This window comes from Lissotriton helveticus, chromosome 1_1 (genome assembly GCF_964261635.1).
Source record: "Lissotriton helveticus chromosome 1_1, aLisHel1.1, whole genome shotgun sequence".
In the NCBI taxonomy this organism is placed as follows: domain Eukaryota; kingdom Metazoa; phylum Chordata; class Amphibia; order Caudata; family Salamandridae; genus Lissotriton; species Lissotriton helveticus.
Genome location: NC_136057.1, coordinates 311450169 through 311465675, shown reverse-complemented (window position 1 = coordinate 311465675; position 15507 = coordinate 311450169). Strand labels below are relative to the sequence as shown.

Below are 15507 nucleotides of genomic sequence, written 5' to 3'. Positions count from 1 at the left end.
ATTAAGGAAATTAAACTCCTTTTTGCTCAAATATCCTTCAGCAACCGCCTCAGATGTGATTCTGAGTATAGTCTCCTGAAGGTCCTTGGTGGGGTTCCCTGCCAATCTTTGATAGTGGTCGGTGTTAGCAAGTTGTCGTAAGATTTCATCTTTGTAGGAGTCAATGTTTTGAAGGACAATTCCGCCGCCCTTGTCTGCACTTTTTATTATTAGTAAGTGATTGTTCTTTAGTGTGCTTATGGCATCCTTCTCTTGGCGAGAAATATTGTAAGGAATGAACAATTTCTTCTTTTCTAGTGCTTGAAGATCATTTTGAACTAATTTTTCAAAGGTCACGATCTCAGACGGGACCATGCTGGAAGAGGGCAAGAATGTAGATGGTGGACTAAAAGGTGTACTTGAATGGCTAGAGGGTGAGGGGTGGAGTTTGAAAAAAGCTTTTAGACGGACTAACCTGAAAAATCTTAAGAGTTCCGTCTGAAGGTCCATAAAATTAGGACGAATTGTGGGGACAAACGATAGCCCTTTCTTTAGGAGTTCAAGTTCGGAGTTTAGCAGGTTATGGGTTGAGAGGTTAAAGATCGGAATGATTTCAGATGCAGAAGTAGGAGAAACCGTCCGTGTAGGATCTGGTATCTCATTGGGGATTACCATTGGTAAAAATTGTTCCTTGTCCTGCGCTCTCCGGGTGGGTTGACCCATCTCTGGTTTTTTTTTACCCTGCCTCTTTGCGGGGTGTGTTGCTGGCCTCTGCCTAAAAAATGTTGTCCTCTTCCCCCACCTCTTGAGTTACTAGCACCTTCGTCGGGGTCCGAGTTATCCGAGGGTTCCGCAGATGTATCCGAAAATCCTACTAAGGTTTGACGTTTGTTGTAACGTCCCCACGGTCTATTATGCTGGGGGTTGGAGTATGCTCTATTGGTATAAAAATCCTTTTTGAGGTAGGGATAGGTATTTTCAACGTTGTATGACTTGATATCTTTTTTAATTTTATTTGCCTTTTTATTTTGCTCAATTCGGTGGAAATCCGCTACGGTTTTATCAACCTGTTGAAGCAATTTTTTAGTCTCAGCTGTGGGGTCAGAATCATCAATCTGTTTCAAAATATCAACTATTTCTTGTTCTAGAGATTTCAACGTCTCCGTTGCAATATCTATACCAAGTGCGAGCCAGTGCCTCGAGCAGGTGGTTCCTATATAGCTGAAGTTGGTGGTATACTTCAGATTATCAGTAAAGATCCCAGGTATATTTCTAACTTGGAGGCCTAGTGGTATAACATCAGACTTCAAATAATCTGTCAGCATTAGTACCATAAGCTGAAGTCTGACCTGTTTTTTCAGGTAGAGAGGAGTCGGTGGATAAAGTAGCATCTGGAGTGTCAGAAAGGAGGGAAGGACCTGAACATAATTGCTTAAAGTAGTCTGCTGTGTAAAGCGGGGCATGTGCTGACATTTCACAGTGTAAACTAGAAGAAGTGAAGAATGTAGAAAATAAGTGTACTTGGGCACTAGGAGAGCCCACCTCGTCAGCCGAGGGAAAGGTTTATGCAAGAAACCCCTGCAATCTAGCGATTGCGCTCAAGTCTTTTTGAAAAACAAGGGGGACCCATTAGGTAGCAAAGGACCACGGGTATATGCTATTTTAGGAAACAAAGGTCCTGAGCAAATTAAAGAATTAAAAACAAATATACTATATAGAACACAATGGTAGCTATATAATTCTCCTGTCCAGCCGGACCAGGGATTTATTGTCAATCAATAACACAATAAGAAGGAATACAAAACAGTAATCATGGAAGGTAGGGCACAATCCTGTACCGTACTGGAAAAATAGGGGCAGACAAGAGAGAGATTACACAGGCAAAGAAACAGAGCAGCCTGGACACTAGTTATATCAGTGCAATTAGTGTTCTCCAGAGTAGAACATACACAGTATTTACACAATGGTTTGCATGTATGTCTACTTTATGAAAGTCGACGACGTTTCGATCCATTTGCTCTAATCTATAAGGATCATCCTCAGGACTAAAAATCAAATTTAATTTGCCTGAATTAAATCATGCGCCTTTTTGGATGGAAACAGGAGGGAAGAAAAAGAATTAATATGCTACTTACCAGTATGCATCTGTTCTTGGCATGTAGGGCTGCTAACATTCATATCTATAGCATAGATCGCCGCCTAGTGTTGGGCCCGGATGATTGCACATTGTTGTCCTGGAAGAGTCTTCGAAGTATCACGAGATAGGTGGCTCCTCCCCTGGACTACAGTGCGCATGGGCATCGACTCCATCCCCAGATTGTTTTTAGCCATTGTGGCAGAGATGGAGTTTAACCGTGTAAGCGATGGCCATGCTAGAGATTAAATGCAAGAAAAGTCTGCAGCCGCTACGGGCGCCGGGGAGGAGGGCGGGCGATATGAATGTTAGCAGCCCTACATGCCAAGAACAGATGCATACTGGTAAGTAGCATATTCAGTTCGAGGCAAGTGGGCTGCTAAATTCATATCTATAGCATAGAATACATAGCAGTCCCTCCATTAACGGCGGCCGCCCGTGCCAGCTGCAGAAGTCTGAAAAAGCGTTTTAAGAACAGCCTGTCCTACAGCTGCCTGCTGTTTTGAATGCACATCTACACAGTAATGTTTGGTAAACGTATGTGGTGTAGACCATGTGGCTGCCCTACAAATGTCTTCCAAAGGAATGTTACCTAGGAATGCCATGGAGGCCCCCAACTTGCGTGTGGAGTGCGCCTTGGGGGGGGACCGTTAAAGTGCGCTTAGCCTTCTGATAGCAAATCTGAATACACTTAACGATCCACCTGGCTATTCCTGCTTTGGAAATGGGGTTGCCTTTATGCTGGGGTGCGAAGGCAACAAAGAGTTGTTGTGTGTTTCTAAAAGGTTGTGTTCTGTCAATATAGTACATAAGCGCTCTTCTGACATCAAGCGTATGGAGCATCCTCTCTGCTACCGTTTCCGGGTTCAGAAAGAATGCGGGCAGTTCCATGGTTTGATTGACATGAAACTGCGACACTACCTTCGGGAGAAATTTGGGGTTAGTGCGCAGCACCACCCTGTTTGAATGAATTTGTATAAATGGCTCTTGGATTGTGAGCGCCTGTAGCTCACTAACACGTCTTAGAGACGTTATGGCAATGAGAAAAGCCACTTTCCATGTGAGGAACTGAAGCTCACATGAATGCAGAGGTTCAAATGGGGGACCCATCAATCTGGTGAGCACCACATTGAGGTTCCACACAGGAGCTGGCAGGGTCCTGGGAGGGATGACCCGCTTCAGCCCTTCCAGGAATGCTTTAATGGCAGGCACCCTGAAGACAGAGAGATGCTGCCTGTTTTGGAGATAAGCCGCTATGGCGGATAAGTGTATCCGAATGGAAGCGTATGCTAGATTGCATTTGTAAAGATGCAACAGATAGCAGATGATATTAGGAATGAATGCATCGAGCAGGTTGATAGCGTGCTCTGTACAGTAAATGACAAACCGCTTCCATTTCGCTGCATAGCAAGCTCTGGTAGTGGGCTTCCTTGCCTCCCGGATGATGTCCATGCATTCAGTGGGGCAAATCAAGGTAGCCAAACTCTAAGACCTCAGGAGCCAGATCGCCAGATTGAGCTGCTGCGGATCTGGATGCTGAATGTCGCCACAGTTCTGCGTTAAGAGCCGGGGTGTGAGGTGCAGTCTTTGATGCGGTACCACGGAGAGTTCGAGGAACGTGGTGTACCACGGTTGTCGCGCCCACGTTGGAACAACTAGGATGAGCGTCAGCGAGTGTTGCTTTGGCTTTCTTGCCACCAGCGGAATGAGAGGCGCTGGGGGAAAAGCGTACGCAAATCTGCCTGACCAGTTCATCCATATCGCATTGCCCTGCGATAGTGGGTGAGGGAACCTGGCGGCAAAGCTTTGGCATTTTGCGTTTTCCTCCATGGCAAACAGGTCTATCTCTGGATGACCCCACTGCTGGAAGTACGGGCGGAGTACTGATGGATGTAACTCCCACTCGTGCATCTGGTGGCTGTACCTGTTGAGCAGATCCGCCATCTGATTGTCCGTGCCCGGGAGGTGTTCCGCCATGAGGAAGATGTTACTCTGAATGGCCCACTTCCACATGCTCTGAGCCAGATGAAACAACTGTGGAGAGTGCGTACCTCCCTGCTTTTGAATGTAGTACATGGCTGTCATGTTGTCCGTCCGGATCAACACGACTTTGTTGCACAGATGTACTTTGAAGGACTTGAGAGCCATGAAGATTGCCATCAGCTCTAAGTAGTTGATGTGCATCTTCCTTTGTTGCGTTGTCCATAGTCCCTGCACCGTGTAGTGGAGCACATGAGCCCCCCATCCCTGGAGAGATGCGTCCGTCGTTAGTGTAATCTGTGGCACAGGCTCTTGGAACGGTCGGCCCTTGCAAAGGTTGTGTGGATTCCACCAATGCAGAGAGCTGTATGCCCGACCCGTCACCAACACTAGGTCGTTTAACTGTCCTTGAGCCTGAGTCCACTGATGCGCTAAGCATTCTTGGAGCGGACGCATATGGAGCCTCGCGTGCGGGACTATGAAGATGCAGGAGGCCATCATGCCTATCAACTGCATGAACACTCTCGCTGGGAGTGAGTGTTGCGGTCTGAACTTTTGGATCAGCGCCTGGATGTTGTCGATCCTCGCTGGGTTTGGCTGAGCTGTGGCAGCCAGAGTATTGATCGTCACGCCCAAATACTGCCGCACATGGGCCGGCTGAAGGTGCGACTTCGGGTAGTTCAGTGTAAATCCTAGACTGTGAAGGAGGTGAATGGTGTGGGACATATCTGCGGCGCACTGCTGGGCTGACTTTGCCTGAACGAGCCAGTCGTCCAGATAAGGGTAGACATGTATACTCTGTCTCCGGAGGTGGGCCGCCACTGTCGCCAGACATTTTGTGAACACTCTGGGAGCAGTGGTCACTCCGAAGGGGAGTACCTTGAACTGGTAATGCCTGTTTTGGATGGTGAACAGGAGGTACTTTCTGTGGGATGGGTGGAGTGGTATGTGAAAGTAAGCATCCTTGAGGTCCAAGGTCGCGAGGAAGTCTCCCTGTTGTAACAAGGGAAGAACCTGCTGCAGTGTCAACACGTGGAAGTGTTCTGAAAGAATGTACTGGTTTAAGAGGCGTAGGTCTAGAATCGGTCTGAGTGAGCCGTCCTTTTTTGGGATTAAGAAGTACAGGGAATAAACCCCTGTGCCTTCTTCCTCCACTGGCACGAGCTCTATTGCGCCTTTTTGCAGCATCACCAGAACCTCCTGCTGCAATAAGTGCAAGTGCTCTGCTGACATAGGACGGTGTTTTGGGGGCATGGGTGGTGGGGTGGATGTCAGCTCCAAACAATAGCCGAACTGGATAAGTTTCCTGACCTACCTGTCTGTGGTGATGGACTTCCAGACTGGCAGGAACTGTTGGAGTCTCCCCCCGACAGGTGTTGGATGGTCAGGGGGCAGTGACAGGGAGTCACTGTTTGTTGGCGGCAGAGGAACGGGAACTGTTGTTGCCTCTGCCTCTACCCTTGGCACTGTTTCCTCTGTATCCACCTCTGCCCTGCTTGCTGTAGGAGGATTGCGCACCACTTTTATTGAATGGCGTCTGCTGCGACATGTGCCCTCTGTTAACACCTCGATTGCCTGAGCGACGAAAAGTGTTCCCTCTAAATTGTTGTGACTGGAGAGCTCCCATGGACTTGGCAGTCTCGGTATCTTTTTTGATCTTCTCCAGGGTGGTGTCCACCTCTGGACCAAATAACCTGTCTGGATTAACGGGCTGGTTGAGGATAGTAGTCTGTATCTCTGGCTTGAATCCCGAGATGCGGAGCCATGCCTGACGCCTCAACATCACACTAGTGTTGATCGCTCTCGCTGCTGTGTCCGCAACATCTAGCGCACACTTTATAGCAGCGTTGGAGATGAGCTTCCCCTCCTGGATAAGCATTTCAGCTCCCTCTTTACACTGGTCCGGGAGGTGTTGTAACAGCTGCTCTAGGGTGTCAGTGTGCCCTATCGTATCTGGCCAACAGAGCCTGCGTGTTTGAGATGCGCCATATGTTGGCCGCCTGAGCTGCTACCCTCTTCCCAGATGCCTCCAGCACTTTTGACTCTTTGTCTGGGGGAGGAGCTTCACCCGTGGTTTGGGAGTTTGCCCTCTTGCGGGCATTAGAGACCACCAAAGAGTCCAAAGGCAACTGGCCCCTTATGTAGGTCGGGTCGCCAGGTGCCGGTCTGTATTTCTTCTCAATGCGTGGGTTGACAACCCGTGATCTTGTGGGTTCCTTAAAAATGTCTGCCGCATGCTTAAGGACCCCTTTCAACATTGGGAGAGTCTTGACAGTTTTTTCAGCAGTAGAGAAAGTGTCAAAAAGGAAGTCCACCTCCACGGGGTCAGCATGCATTTCCACTTTATGGTTTGTAGCTGCCCTTTCAATTAAGGCATTAAATGCCGCAGAATCCTCAGTGGGAGACGGCTTGACGTTATAAACCTGAGGATCCTGGACCGTCTGCTTGTCCCCTTGATCACCTGTGTCCATCCATGAGTCCTGCAGGCTCTGTATGAGCAGGAAAATTGTACTCCTCATCTTGCTCCCCTTCATCCCCATCAGAGTATGTGGGTGAAGGTGTTGCACTCCTCCCAGGCTGAGGAAGAATCTGCTCAACCAGAACTGGTGTTTCTGGTGCAGGCTTCTTTCGTTTCAGAGAAATGGTAAATGACTGTAAAGGCTGGGAAGTAATCTTCCTCTTGTATAGCGTGAGTTTCCCGGTGTCGGCATCGATGAAATGCTCCGACCGTTCTTCAACCAAAGGGTGTCGATGACCCAAAGTCCCAGCCGGGTGAGTTGACTTCGACACAGTGTCCTTGGGCACCGACCGCGGTGCAAAGGCCTTCGGCGCCACCTTAGGCGGCAACGTGTAGAGGAGCGGCGCCGAGGTGGGTTTCGGTGGGTCTGCCGGCTTCAGTGCGGAAGGAGTCTTCGGTTCCGATGCCAAAGCCTTGTCCTTAAGGCGCTTGAGGGAGTCCGAGCCCTGCTTCGTAAAGGAAGCGGACGGTTTCGTCGATCCGACCGATGTCCTTGGTCCGCCCCCAGGGGAAGACCCGAGCGTGGATGACTTGTGTTTGTCTGGTTGAGGCGCAGGAGCACCCTTGACTGGTGCGCTTCGATCACTGTCCACGGCTGCAGACGTCGATGCCGACGGCTTCGGATCGACGGGTTTCCCTTTAGGAGTAACGACCCCATACCTTGGCTCTGCGCCCTTCACTGACTTCGCGTCAACGGGCCCCTTGGTCTTCGGCGCGACAGACTGTCCCGATGTAGGCTCGACAGCCTTCTTGGAGGTCGGCTTGTCCGCCTTGGTTGACACCTGCTCGATGGCCTTCTTCGAGCTTGGCTCCTTGACCACCTTCGGCACCTTTGCCTGGTCGACAGCTTTCATCGGTTTGGAGGCCCCCGAAGACGACGGCGTCGGTGGTGGAGCAGACGTCTTCGGTTTCGATGGCGTGTCGACCATCTTTGTTTTCATCGATACCGAGGGTTTCAGTTTCGGTTTCGATTTCATTAATGGCGGCTCCGCGGAGGTCTCCGTAGCCGGGCCGGAAGGCGAGGCCGTGGAGTGAGGAGTAAGGTCTTGGGTAAGGCCGCGTGGCGATCCCGTGACCTGAGCCTTTGTAAGAGTACGAACGGGGCATAGCTCTTCCTCCGAGCTATCTTCCATGGCCCCATATGCTTCGTCGTCGTCCCCTACCTTCTCGACGAGTTCCTCAATGTCTTGACTGTGGATGTCTGCTCCGTCATCGGACTCTACCTCCACCGGGGTAGGGGAAATCTGCAGGTGACGCACTTGGTCGTCAGCTTCTGGGTCGTCAAGGATGTCCACCGGTGCCGAAGCCGATCGTTGGGCCTCAAGGCGCGCCACGCGCCGAAGCTTGATTGTCTTCTTCGATCGAAATCTGGAACAGTCCACACAGTTGGCCTCGTCGTGGTCCGGCGACAGGCACTTGTTGCACACAGGATGGACGTCAATGTGTGGGTACTTGGATCCACACACGGGACATTTCTTGAATGGACTCCGTTCCATGCCGTCGAAGTCTTGCTGCATCGACTAGGCCCCGATCACCGAAGAGTCACACGACCCCCCGGATATCCGACTCCACGAGCTGAAAGATATACGGGACCGAACGCGAACAATACCGACTGTGCAAAGAAGGCCTTCTGGCCTTGAAAAAGTTCTATCACGATTCCGAACAGGAGACGTCGAAATCACATCCGAACCCAATGGCGGAAAAAAACAATCTGGGGATGGAGTCGATGCCCATGCGCACTGTAGTCCAGGGGAGGAGCCACCTATCTCGTGATACTTCGAAGACTCTTCCAGGACAACAATGTGCAATCATCCGGACCCAACACTAGGCGGCGATCTATGCTATAGATATGAATTTAGCAGCCCACATGCCTCGAACCAAAGGTTTCTTTTAGAAAATCAAATTGTAAAACGGGTCAGCATTTCGATTGCTTTTTCAACACAGTTACAGTACTCGGAAACGCAGTGAACCATCGGGTGTCATGCCGGTATTGTGCCATCCGATAAGCACTATAACCTCACAGTATGACTACCCTCCAGTGACGTTAGGATACACGTTCTATTATCATCTCAATAACAGCAGTCTAATGAGTTCGTCACTTAGTTCGGCCCATTCGCTGCACATTGAGCCCCTATTTTTCTACGCCACAATTCACCAACACTGCCCTCACAACTTATAATCCGGTAGCGAATCAAGAGACCACTCTCGCACCTCTACACATGGCGACTGTAGTGGCACAATACCGGCATGACACCCGATGGTTCACTGCGTTTCCGAGTACTGTAACTGTGTTGAAAAAGCAATCGAAATGCTGACCCGTTTTACAATTTGATTTTCTAAAAGAAACCTTTGTTCTTTTTCTTCCCTCCTGTTTCCTTCCAAACAGGCGCATGATTTAATTCAGGCAAATTAAATTTGATTTTTAGTCCTGAGGATGATCCTTATAGATTAGAGCAAATGGATCGAAACGTCGTCGACTTTTATAAAGTAGACATACATGCAAACCATTGTGTAAATACTGTGTATGTTCTACTCTGGAGAACACTAATTGCACTGATATAACTAGTGTCCAGGCTGCTCTGTTTCTTTGCCTGTGTAATCTCTCTCTTGTCTGTCCCTATTTTTCCAGTACGGTACAGGATTGTGCCCTACCTTCCATGATTACTGTTTTGTATTCCTTCTTATTGTGTTATTGATTGACAATAAATCCCTGGTCCGGCTGGACAGGAGAATTAGATAGCTACCAGTGTGTTCTATATAGTATATTTGTTTATAATTCTTTAATTTGCTCAGGACCTTTGTTTCCTAAAATGGTTAATCGAAAGTGATTTCCTCTTCAAATATGAGTCTTCGCTATTTGAGCACTGGAGATTTGTCCATGAGGCTTTACAGAAATCCTCTCGGTATCCAGGTGGATGGAAAGCCTTTTCTGCCTCCCATCCAATTCCTCCTCCTCTAGCCTTTTGAGGATGGGTGCCTCTGAAAAATTCAATCTTGGCGCCAAAGGCCTGGTACTTAAGTGTTGTTTAGACACAAGACTTCAGCCCCAAGGTGGGCTGTGGGCCTTTGCAGTTGTGGAGGCATGTTAGTGTCCGGCTCCTTTCCTCGGAGGCCTATTTGGCACCAAGCCCTTGTCTGAGTGTCGATAGGAGCCCAAAAGCAGGGGTGCACAAGGCACAGAGTTTTTTTTACCTTGGGCTGGATGGCAGACTCGTTCGAGAGCAGTACTCTTCCTTGGCACTATGGTGTTTCTGTGGGTGGGGTGGGTTTCAGACCGATGCTCTATACAAGGGTAGTATTCACAACTACCCTTAGAATTGTCTTTGTTTTCGTCCCCGCCAGTGTTGATGTCAACGGCGCTCCCCCACGGAGATGCTGCAAAAACAGTTGGTGGGCTGGGCGTCAGCTGCTGTGCTGGAACCCCGGAGGGCCCTGCCTCAGCAGTGATGGGATCTTGTTTGGCAATGGTTACAAAAGCAATGATGATCAGTCCAAGATCATTAGATATATCACCCTGTACTTGACCACATTCTCCGAGTCATTATGCCTAGAAGAAATAGTCTACATTTGTGAGTATCAGTGAGGATCTTAAAATGTAGAACCAATGATCCTTGCCTCGAATGTGCGGATATGTATGAATCTTAATCTCACACAATCCTATTTGGGCATGCAATCTGTAAAGTAGGTAACTCCGTGTGACAAACAACAAAAGGAGCATTAAAAAAGATCAGTTTTGTAGTTGCATCATCCTGATGCCTCTATTCTTCAATTAATTTGCAAGCCATTGTTTTAAAACACAGACTGATTGTTCTAGGAAGTGATAAGATTTAACTATTACAGCAAAGAGGAGCTTTTCTGCTGAAACAAAAAGAATGGGAAATTAGTTCATCCCATATCCATTCTGTTTGCTAGCCAATCATCCTCAAATCGTTGGATGTGATTTTAATAAATCTTCCAAAATAACTAGCTTTGAGAATGCTGGTGTACTCACTTCTAATCATAACCAGCATTGACGGATAGTCAGCCATAACTTTAGAAGCTTTATAATGAATTAATAGTCCAGCATATCACTTAGAAAAAGGAACAACTCCCATACTTTTTACTGGAAAATACCTTTAACAACTGTGTTATAGTTATCCTGATAATCTGGACAGAATGACCCTTAAACCTGTTGCACTCCTCATAACCTGAAGCTAATTGACCAATTCAGAAATTATGAAGATTATTAATCCCAGTAGGGGAAATAGGAGTCAAATGACATGGGGAATGTGATTTAGTGTGCCTATTTACAGCCAAACACACACACAAATGTAGTCTGAACTTTGACAATGAAGCCAAGAGAGATTTATGCTTGATATTCACACTGCAAAATTGTGCTTTCTGCAAACTTTCTTACAAATATCCATTTTAGAGAAGTATCAGAACTAGAAAGATGTACAACACCGCTAACAGTACCTCACAGAATGGGCAGAATACTTAGTTTGAACAAAGGGGGGAGCGCAGGAACAGCCTGCACTATATCCGAAGGCACTCCGAAGGGAGAATAAACTCCTGTGTTATATTTTCATCTCAAGGTATTAAAGATGTTAAACAAACGCAGTCAATAGTAATCCTTTTTGGAAGTTTGTTTAATCGATGAGTCACATATTACATCATAGTGACTAAATTGCAAAGTGGTATGTTAATTTTACTTTTTAATGACATCCATTGATCAGTGCATCATCCCTATGCATTTCGGGCGGAACCCTTCGTCAGGGGTTAGCGAGAGATCTGAAAATAAACATACTGGTATCAGGAAGGAGAGCTCGCACCCACGAGGTGTATAATATGGACAGTGGGGTTAAACAAGATAAAGCATGCGCATTCCGATATAAGAAGGGAAAATAAGGTTGAAAGGATCTCTAGTAGGTCACATTCAGAATGAGAAAAATAGATGGTCAAAAACGTGAGGATAAAAAAAACACCCGTTAAGTGCATAAAGGAAAGTGTGAAGGTCGGAGTAAACCAGCAAGGGTAGTCGGTCATCCGTGTACAGTACCCAGCGATTATGTGCACTGAGGGAAACAAACGAGTGTGTATTCAGTCAAAAAGCATGAGTGTAACGCTCAAATAGTATCAAGGAGCTCACCAAATGTCAGATGTAGCGGCACGCGACATGCGAGGCTGCCGAGGGTCGGTGGTTAGTTAGGTGAACACGGAAGTAAGTACGCGGTTAAGGAAATGAAAAACGGACTACCGCGGATGTTAGTGACAGTAAAAGTGTACCGGTGATACTGTGATAGAACGAACTAGAAGCAAAATGCAAAGAACATAATGCCCATGGCCTCATTCTTACCAGTCTTCCCCACCTTCCCTTACTGTCTGTGATTTTTTTTAATACTCCAATACTTTAATAAGCTCTCTTTCTTATTCAGTATTCTTGTACATGTTATTCTTCCGTTTTTTTTAGTTTTTTTCCAGTCAATGTTACCCTTCGTTTACCTCTACGATGTACATTATTTGTATTGCTCTTATGTTTGTGTTGACATCTTCATTCATTGAATATCGAGATTGACCACTCTAAGATGGCCGCCGTTTCCGGCACATATTGCTGATGTCCTCATGTGTATATATATTCACATCGTTTCATTTTGTCTGGTTATCACATTTATATTTCCAATGTTCATTACTACATTAGGCCATGGCCATTGTTATGTTCTTTGCATTTTGCTTCTAGTTCGTTCTATCACATTATCACCGGTACACTTTTACTGTCACTAACATCCGCGGTAGTCCGTTTTTCATTTCCTTAACCGCGTACTTACTTCCGTGTTCACCTAACTAACCACCGACCCTCGGCAGCCTCGCATGTCGCGTGCCGCTACATCTGACATTTGGTGAGCTCCTTGATACTATTTGAGCGTTACACTCATGCTTTTTGACTAAATACACACTCGTTTGTTTCCCTCAGTGCACATAATCGCTGGGTACTGTACACGGATGACCGACTACCCTTGCTGGTTTACTCCGACCTTCACACTTTCCTTTATGCACTTAACGGGTGTTTTTTTAATCCTCACGTTTTTGACCATCTATTTTTCTCATTCTGAATGTGACCTACTAGAGATCCTTTCAACCTTATTTTTCCCTTCTTATATCGGAATGCGCATGCTTTATCTTGTTTAACCCCACTGTCCATATTATACACCTCGTGGGTGCGAGCTCTCCTTCCTGATACCAGTATGTTTATTTTCAGATCTCTCGCTATCCCCTGACGAAGGGCTCCGCCCGAAATGCATAGGGATGATGCACTGATCAATGGATGTCATTAAAAAGTACAATTAACATACCACTTTGCAATTTAGTCACTATGATGTAATATGTGACTCATCGATTAAACAAACTTCCAAAAAGGATTACTATTGACTGCGTTTGTTTAACATCTTTAATACCTTGAGATGAAAATATAACACAGGAGTTTATTCTCCCTTCGGAGTGCCTTCGGATATAGTGCAGGCTGTTCCTGCGCTCCCCCCTTTGTTCAGTACAATCATCAGTCCCTACCGGCCGGAAGGGATAATTTCCTGGCACCCAAAAATACGTGTAATTCACTTTACATTATTCACATTTGTGAACATTTTCTACCACGAGTGCCGCCATCTCTCTACAGCTTTTGATTTCCAGAATACTTAGTTTGCCATTGTACCTGGCATGTGTGATTCTCACCTTGTCGTGAACATCCTGTAGAAGGTCTCGAATTATCAACTGTCGGTCTTCAGCCTGCATGAGGTCCTGGGGGCAGGCAGTCAGTATAATCTCAACAAGCTGGCGCCATGATTCAAGTGCATGTCTCTTAGCATACAGACATTGCCGTAGCTTGTTTCTTTCAACCACGTACTGCAGAATTGTGTTAATTTCCTAGATCGCCCAAAAAAAGTGAAGATTATATTTTCAAAAGTCTCAAGTTAATTCTAGTAGCACCCTTTCGCTATGTTTCAGATTTGTAAAACTGTCAACCAAGGTAGCTGTTTAAAGAACTATGGTTTTTAACTGCTATTTTCAAAGTCTTGTACTACAAGAAATAGATCAACAGTGTCATACTAATAAAGAGGATAATTTAAAAGAGGATTATTTCGAGAAACATATGTGATATATTCTAACAGATAACATTTCAGCATTCTGTAATCCTCACCTCCATGAGCAATGGCCTCTGTCCAATGGCTGCCATCCCCTGCAGGGCATTCACCTCAGCCACAAGAACTTTGTGAAGAAGCTGAAACCAGAGAAAAGGAGTAATTGTAGATACTCATCTGTAGTCGTAGATAGCAAGCCATACAAGACACCTACCTGCAGATATCAAAATTGTGCATTCATTGTATGTACAAAGCTGCAGTTGGAGCATGCCATCCTCCTTCCACCCTCATTTAATTTTTATTTATGTCAGATTGGTTACCCTACATTTTCAGTTACCGACCAACTGTCTTCTAATTCCAAAAATCATTTTTTACGCCATACCACCAGTTGTATACTAGATTTAGTATATTAGCCATCGTAGCAAATCCGCCGAGTTAAATGCTTTTTCAATTTCTGTTACAAACTACCATCCCTACATTTCTGCCGAGAACAGGTAGTATACTAGTTTTTCTGAAGTTCAGAGTACTGCAGTAAACAATACTCTGATTTCTGGCAAAGAAACAGCTTAGCGGTATGACCAGCCTAGTGTGACCACAAAACACTAGCATGGAAAATGTTACTTACCCAGTAAACATCGGTTTGTAGATTCACATGCAATGCATACTCCTGTCATCTGGTGTTGGGGACGGATGTGTTCAATTTGTTTTTCTTGGAAGAAGTTTTGCTGGTAATGCACATGATTGACTCCATTGTTAGATTGATTTTCCCGCATGGCGGGTGAGGATGCAATATGAAGCGAAGCGATGTAGAGAGAGATGCCTATGCAAAAAAGAGTAAAGTGAAATAGAAAAATCACTGCAGCGGCCACAGGAGTCTCAGGATGAGGGTGGGCGAATGTGTGTCAAGAGTACTACATGCCATGAACAGGTGCCTACTGGGTAGGTACCATTTTCCATTCAAGGCATGTGTGGCTGTAGAAACACATGCTGTGCATTAACTGTAAGATGTCCTCTTAAAAGCGGTGGCTAGGCTGTGGGAGTTGCAGTAGATTGAAAAAGCGTACAGAGTACTGCTTGGTCATCATTGGCTGGCTAGCACATCCACACACTGTTTTGTAAAACTATTTGGTGTGGCCCAGATAGCTGTTTTGCAATAGTCAGCTTGTGGAATGTTTCAGAGAAGTCTATAGAGGCTCATTTTTTCCAAGTGGAGTGGGCTCTAGGAGTAATGGGAAAGATCCTCTTAGCTTTAGCACTTGATGATCCATCTTGCAATGCCGGATTTGGATAGGGTCTTTCCTTTGTTTTTCTCGTTTCAAAAACTTTTATTTCGGTCACTAGGACCATAAAAACACAATATAACAGACATATATAAGAAATTCATACGATTCTTTACAACACTCCATAAATTGATACAATTTCTAATTATGACTCACATTAGGGAATTTTACCAGATAGATCAGGTGGGAGGAGGGGAGGGAAAAAAGTGGGCCTACAGGGAGCAATTATATTAGTTAATACAGTGCAGTCGGCAAACAAGTAGACAATAGCAGCAATATTTCAATAAATAATTTAGAAGATAAACTATTTACAATAAAATTGGATTCATCATGAATAATTGTATATACAAAATCAATTAAAAAAGTCAGTATCTCAAGAAAAACTAATCGCATACTGATCCGATTATTTAAAAAGTGAGTGCCGGTATGCAATTTATGATTGTTTACCCTTTTAAATAAAAGCCCATCTTCTTCGCCACATTGTATTTAAGTAACGTGAAACAG

General features: G+C 45.8%; 1 protein-coding gene across 2 annotated transcripts in view; it reads right to left on the bottom strand.

Annotated features, from left to right (window-relative positions):
• NUP205 (nucleoporin 205) overlaps nucleotides 1–15507 on the bottom strand; it is a 920380-nt gene that overhangs the window by 247417 nt on the left and 657456 nt on the right. For both annotated transcript variants that reach the window (XM_078671666.1, XM_078671676.1), the window contains exons 27-28: nucleotides 13783–13863; nucleotides 13317–13508 (exon numbers count right to left, since the gene is read on the bottom strand). In XM_078671666.1, coding sequence (XP_078527792.1) covers nucleotides 13317–13508; nucleotides 13783–13863 — 273 coding nt within the window. The remainder of the gene's footprint in view (nucleotides 1–13316; nucleotides 13509–13782; nucleotides 13864–15507) is intronic.